This window comes from Plasmodium cynomolgi, chromosome 12, assembly GCF_000321355.1.
Source record: "Plasmodium cynomolgi strain B DNA, chromosome 12, whole genome shotgun sequence".
NCBI lineage: Eukaryota > Apicomplexa > Aconoidasida > Haemosporida > Plasmodiidae > Plasmodium > Plasmodium cynomolgi.
The window spans coordinates 944,322-951,356 of record NC_020405.1 but is presented as its reverse complement, the minus strand read 5'-3'; the positions used below and the strand labels follow the sequence as shown (position 1 = coordinate 951,356).

General features: G+C 49.3%; 2 protein-coding genes across 2 annotated transcripts; both read left to right on the top strand.

Annotated features, from left to right (window-relative positions):
• Window positions 1-940: 940 nt before the first annotated feature.
• PCYB_123270 (hypothetical protein) lies at window positions 941-4,307 on the top strand (the record flags this gene model as incomplete). The annotated part of the gene is made up of 4 exons (XM_004223660.1): window positions 941-1,246; window positions 1,319-2,311; window positions 2,375-4,083; window positions 4,213-4,307. Coding segments are annotated over 4 exons (3,103 nt in total), but the record flags the coding sequence as incomplete, so codon positions are not given.
• A 665-nt stretch (window positions 4,308-4,972) lies between these two features.
• On the top strand, window positions 4,973-6,858 carry PCYB_123260 (hypothetical protein; the record flags this gene model as incomplete). Its single annotated transcript, XM_004223659.1, has 1 exon — window positions 4,973-6,858. A coding segment is annotated over one exon (1,884 nt), but the record flags the coding sequence as incomplete, so codon positions are not given.
• Window positions 6,859-7,035: the final 177 nt, after the last annotated feature.

Below are 7,035 nucleotides of genomic sequence, written 5' to 3'. Positions count from 1 at the left end.
TTCGAGCTGCTTTTAGCGCTGTTTTACAACTCGCATTTTTGCGCATTGGAAAAATTGAGCACATTCGCGTCCACTTTGCGTTTTTTCTCCGGCACTTTTCACCGCCCCTTTTGCGACACAGACCCCGCGGTCTACATGTGGGCTCCCTCCACTTGCCGCATGCCCGCAGCGCTTGGCTCGAAAATTCGACAATGCTTTCCGAGGCTTCGCCCCGCGTTGGTCCATTTTTCCCTCCTCGCTGGGGGTTAAAACTGGGTGTGCGGGGGGTAGCGGGGGTAGCGGCGGTGCGGAGAGGAACTGGGTCGTTCGCCACAGGTGTGCAATCACGTACAAGTGTGTAAAAGCATGCATAAGTATGTACATGCGTGCATGCACTTACGAATATGCACTTATGAACATGCGCATGACCACTTACATTTATGCGCGCTCGGGGGCCGAGCCGAGACGCTTCTCAATTTTGCCGCGCGTGATCGATTGGGAAAAAAATGGGGACCCCCAATGAAACGTCCCATTAGGGAGGGCCGTTCCCATTTACACGCGCCGTTGTACGAGAGGCCCAACTTTATTTCCCCCCCCCTACATGCGCTCTACAAAACTGCTGGCAGGGCTAAAAGGTCGAATGAAATTGCTTCCCCGGTGAAAATGACGGTGCGCGTGCATGTTCGCACGGATGTACATGACACCATATATACATAATATATACGTTGCTATGTACAGCTCGCGCTCTTGGGGTGCTTTCCCCGGAACGTTGCGCCCGCTGCTGGGAAGCATGTGGAATGCCCCATTCCGGGAGAAAAACGAATCCGTTAAGCAGCAAAAGGGAAATTATATCAACGCAGTACAACTACAAAGAGACGTCATTAAGCAGTGATGTAACTACCTAACGGTACAACTGCGGAATGATGCGACTTTAGCTGCTCTCCATCCTTCTCTGAAAAACATGAACAAGTCGATTGGGGCACAAATCTCTCGCAGTTGGAACAACAAGGCCTGGGGAAATTTCTCCCAAAGTAGGTATGTCTCAACCAACTTTGAATACAGCCCCTCAAGTACAGTCTCCAAATTTAAGGCCATCCCTATTGTCGAACGAGATTCAACAAAATGGCAGAAATCACCCCAGCGTGTGATGAAGGCACAACAGACATTCCCTGATAACAACGATGCATTTTTCGAACTAATTAAAAAAAGTTCAAAAAATAAAAAAGAAAAGAATGACCTCTCTCTTTGGAATAAGTATTGTAGAGAAGTAAAAATCAGAGTTAACGAAAAAAATATTAGTCCCCGGATAATTACGCTTTTTTTTACATTCCTTTCACAGATGGATTATAAAAATGACCGCCTTATCAGTGAGGTGCTAAATCGGTGTATTCTGCGGCTTGGCGAATTTGACCTCGTGCACATGTGTGCTCTGCTGAACGCGTTGGGGCGGATGCACTTCCGGAGCGCCTACTTTTTGGACGAGGTGCGAAAGAAGTTGATGCGTGAGGGGGACGCCTACTTTGAGCGGCACTCGCCGCATTACGTGTGTCTCTTGGTGAACAGCCTGGCCAAGCTGGGCGGCGCGCCGGAAGGGACTAACAGGGAGAGCAGCCCTGAGCGTGGCCATGAGTGTAGTCGTGAGAGTAGCCCTGAGATTACCCCTGAGAGTAGCCCTGAGATTACCCCTGAGAGTAGCCCTGAGAGTACCCCTGAGCGTGGCGGGGTCCAGCCGGGTAACGAAGAGGGGAGTAGTGATACAACCATCGCGGGCGAAGAGCGCAGCGGTGATGACGGCGCGCCTGAGAGGCAGCTTCTGCCCCGCATGGTCCAAAGAATCCAACACAGGCGCGTAGCGGAGTACAGCCTGGTAGGAATGAGCCTTCTCCTGTACAACGTTTCCAAGTTAGGCCTCCACAAGTATTACCACCTATTCGGTCAGTTTGAAAAACACATAGTGAAGGTAAAAAACGACCTGAACATGATCCAGCTGGTTAATATATTAACAGCATATGATAAGGCGTCCCTCTTGAGTTTGTCTTTTCTGGACGAACTTTTACACAGCCGAGTTCTGCAAGGTGGAGAAAAAAATCGAAAATGTTGTGTTCACCATTTGGCTAGACTACTAAACGTTTCCCTTTCGTTCGTTCTCTATACAAAGGAGAGGAGGAGGAGTATACCAGCAGGGGGAAGCGATGCGTTACGCCGGATAGGGAAACAGAGTGTTCATATGTTTAGCGAGATGTACAAACAGCTAGACAAGTGTAGGGGGAAGGACCTGCCCTTGGTATGTCAAACGTTAAGTAGAAACAGAAGACTCATCATTGGAAGAAGGGAGGGGCAGGGGCAGGCACAGGGGCAGGCACAGGGGCAGGCACAGGGAGAGGAACAGGCACAGGGACAAAGTGGCTCCGGGGGGGATTCCCCCTATTTGAGCTTCTCCCCCCCAAGGTGTATACTCAACCCCCTTTTTGAAAAAATAACAGCAGGGGTGAAAACATACATTAACACGTACAACCATGTGGAGCTCTCCACTATCCTATACTGCCACGCAAGTTACAGCATCCGAGACATGACCCTTTTTCATCTCATCAAACTCAGATCCTTAAAAATATTTTCATCCTTTGGACATAAATCTTTTTCCTTTCTCTTTAATGCATTTAAACGTATGAACATAGAAGATGTCATTTTTGAAAATTCTTGTCTGAATAAAATGGCACAGTTAGGTCATTTTAGCTGCGCGCAAACTTTTTGGCTGACCCTCTCGGCCTACGCCTCCGTGAGGGAGGACAGACAGAGGGAGGACCTTTCCCGTTTGATGTTTTCAAATTTTAGGAAAGTGATTTTCAGCGCTGCTTCTGCGGGTGATGCTTCTGCTGGTGATGCTTCTCCTAGTGGTGCTTCTCCTTGTGACGCTTCTCCTAGTGGTGCTCCCCCCAACGTGGGCCACCAGATCAGCCAGCTGACGAGCCTCCTCACCAAGGTGCGGAAAATCCCCCCCGCCAAGGTGCTGCACCTCCTGACAAGTCGCTACCCAAATTACGAACACACCCTGTCAACGGCTAGCTGCACAACTCTCCTCATTTCAGTGTCCAACCTGTGTGCAACCCTAACCGACAAGGAAACGAAGCCATCCTGGAAGAACTACTACCACTTTGTAAATTCCCTAACGAAAAAAATTCTGTCAGCTAGCCATTTGTACAAAAGTAAAGATCTGTTAATAAACTTCCTACACGGCAGTGGGAAGACTTTCTCTTCTTTCTCTAAATGTATAACAGTAGATGAAAAAAAAAAGTTTTATTTTGAGGAGATTCTCAGAATAGTATTACCACATGTGTATTCTTTTATTGGAGAAATGAATATGGGAGAAATTGCTGTCCTGGTGGAGTGCCTTAGGAAGGAGAATTACTCCTGGGAGGCAGTGGCCGTGGTGGGCTCGGCCAGTGGCATGCAGTTCGACGATCTTGGGGGGGCGGTTCTGCGCAGGGTGAAGCGGCTGTTGCGTGCAGGGGAAGGAGTCACAAAGGAGGGGGCGGCAAAGGGGGAGGCAAACGTGGAGCTGACAGACGTGGAGTTGACAGACGTGGAGCTGACAGACGTGGAGTTGACAGACGTGGAGCTGACAAACGTGGAGTTGACAGACGTGGAGCTGACAGACGTGGAGACGGCTAACATACGAATCGCCAACGCAATCACCGTTTGGAGGGGGTTGCTGAGTCTGGGACTTCACGACAAGGAGTTATTCCAATTGATGGTCCAACGGTGCATCCTGTCCTCGCCATGCCTATCGTCCGTCACGTCTTTGTCTCAAGCCATACACTACGTGTGCGTGTACAGCACGACCAGTGAGCCCATTCCGAAGAAGCGCCACATAAGGCTATTGCAGTTTTTACTTAACAGTGTACACAGGTTGATGGTTAACGAGGGGGTGGTTCATTTAAAGTGCAGAGTTGAAGATGATGAAGACGATGGGGGGGATGAAGACGATGGGGGGGATGAAGACGATGGGGGGGATGGAGGCGATGAAGACGATGGAGTCCTCCTTCTCTCCGAAGTAAACTTAAGAAGATTTACCAAGGAGCCTCTTTTGGGGAAGGCCCTCACAGGGTTATGCGAAGCTGTGATGATTATTCTGCCCCATGTCTGCAACATAGGGATGAATGAACATGAACCTGAGGAGTGGTCCCACCCTTCGGATAACCACCTTCATTCCTTTGCGTTTCGACCCCTGAGCAGCCCTTCTTTGTTGCATTTTTATTTGACCATTTTGAAAATAACTGAACAAGTCAGGCAAAAAAAAAAAGTCAATATCAGCCATTTCGAAGAGACGAGTTAAGTGACGTGGTGGAACAGATACGTCAGTGCGCGTTGGGCATGCAGATGCGCAGCGTGTACGTGGAGCTTCCCCCCTTCAGCGTGCTGGTGTTGGGCGAGGCAGCATTTCCTTCTTAGCGTTGGGCAAGTGCGCAAAAACGAGAAAAAAAAAAAAAAAAAAAAGCAACACCTGTGCGTTTGCAAGCGAGGTGCACACATATCTCACCTATGCATATTTACGTAACGATCGTTTTAAAGATGGTGCAGGCTGGAATGTCCCCAAATGCAGATGCGCCAAGGGGGGAACTACTCTCTGCAGTGGGGTAAAGGAGGAGCTTCTTCACTCGTGGGGTACTTGACCAAATGGGTTCCACCGCCAGCGGAGCCCCAAACATGCGCTCCATTTGATGCATTTCACGAGGAGGGGTCCCCCTTGTAGAAGCCTTCCGCTGGATGTCATTATTTTGTGAGCAATTTTTATTTTTATTTTTATTTTTATTTTTATTTTTATTTTTTCTTTTCCTTTTTTTTATTTTATTTTTTCCTTTTATGTGGTAACTCCTTTTGGGGCGGCGCTCCACGAGGGGGTCTGGCCTCCCCACGCAGCTGTGCTGAGCACTTGGTTCATTAGGGGAGGGCGAACCTATGTGTTTTTTCCCTCCCTCGTTTTCCCACTCCGAAGTGATAATGCTAAGGGGGAAAAACACAACAACGAGTGGCACGATGAAGCGAACGAGCACATACGGTCGAGTAGGAAAGAGAAAAAAAGGGCTCCTAATAGGTTATGACAGGATTATGACCAGTAAGTACCACATTAGGAGGGAACATCTGTTGACCAACGTACACAACCTCACCTCATGGGAAGAAGGAGCTCGAAGCAGGTATGCGAAGTCGATCATTTTACAAAAGGAGAGTAGTCTCCTGCTGAAGGACGTGATCCATTGGGGCCACAAAAACGAAGAGGTTAATAAAAAATTTCTCCGTTTGGTGAAGGACTCCCTATACTGCAATCCACTTAACATTGGGAGCTTGTTCAATTTGGTTTATTTTTACTTTACACAAATTGGGCAGTGTGGGTCCGAGTTGGGAGGGTCCCCATCAGAGCAGGGGCAGGGGCAGGGGCAGCGGCCGACGCAGATGCCGATGCAGAAGCCGACGAAGAAGCCGATGCAGGGGCCGACGCAGGCAGAGAGGAGCTGTCTCCTGTATAGCCACCTCCTGCACTCCATTTTGATGCATATTGGTAGAGGCCAGTTTAGCAGAGAAAAAAAAGCCGTAATGAAGGCCAAGCTGAGAGGAAGAAATATAAGAGTTTTTTTTTTTTCCCTGTTTAGGGATGAGGTGAAGAAGGAGAGCTTTCAGATGAGGCTGGTGAGGCGTGTTTGGGAGAGGTGGAACGACATCCCCAGCATGAGTGACCAATTGTTGTTAATAATTTGTGTCGAAAATTTGCACATGCTATGTGTAACCAACTATAGAATGGGATTCATGCGTGATGTTTTTTATTACGCCAATTTGCTGCTGCACCTTCTGCAGCTCCGTAGGTTGAGGGGCCTTTTGAAGGCGAACCATTTCTCCCTCTCCGCCAGCCTCTGCATGGCGAAGGCCGCTTGCTTCGTACTGGCCAGCTCAGGCGACCCGCGGATTCACCACTCGACGGGTGCACGCGGAGTTGGCCATTTGAACGAAGTTGGCCATATACGCGGAGTTGGCGATTTGCACGAAGTTGGCGATTTGAACGAAGTTGGCCATATACGCCGAGTTGGCGATTCATGCAGCTTGCACAGCGAGGATGTGCGGCTGGATAAGACGCAAAACGGAGTGAAGGCGCGGGGCCCGAGCAGGGGGGTGGACCTTAAGACGGACGACTCTGGTACCACGAGATGCTCCACAAATGGTGCGGACAAGGAGGGGCTCACTCTTGTTGAAGAGCCCCCCCCGCATAATACACTGCTGTACTGTGAAGAACGATTTTTATCCTTCCTCTTGAGCGAAAAGGAGACAGTCATGAGAGCGAAACATGTGGTCGAGGAGGACTACATCCTTGAAGAACACGTACAACACCCACTATCATCAGTTGTAAATAAATTAAACCTGTGCATAAATCACTGTCTCAGTTATCGAGAGTACCACTTCTTGACACAATTTTTAGTTTGGAGGGCCCGGCTATATTACCATGTGGGTTTGTTTCGAGAGTGTCTATCAGATACCAGCAAAGTTGCGCTGATAAACCTACACGCAAGAGCTCCACTGAGAATTGATTCGGACGAAGGAGGAGGAGGAAGAAGCGCTAAGTACTCCTGCCTAGGCTTGATGCTGTCGTGTTTGCGTCGCCTTAACCTCCTGCGCGCATCTGATTCGTATCTACTTATTCCGTTAAAGAGAGGCGGGACGGGGAGTTGTTACACGTGGGAGGGCAAAACGACCTGCACACCAACAGGCCATAAGGAGAAAAACCATACCCTTAATAAGAGAGAGCACCCGTACTCTTGGTGTCGACCCCCCGAGGATAAAGCCCTCCTCCGTGTCCTCCACGGGAATAGGAAGAAAATCCCGTTTACTCTTTGAGCAGCAGCCACGCCTGTTCACGCTGTTTGGCTAAACGGGGAAGTGACCTCCTACGCGGCACCCCATTTGGGATAACCCTTCGAAGGTGTGGCCAAGCCTTTTGGGTGTTTCCCACCGCAGTTTTTATTCCATGCCAGTGTACCGCTTGTGCGACTTGTATCACTTGTACCGCTTGTA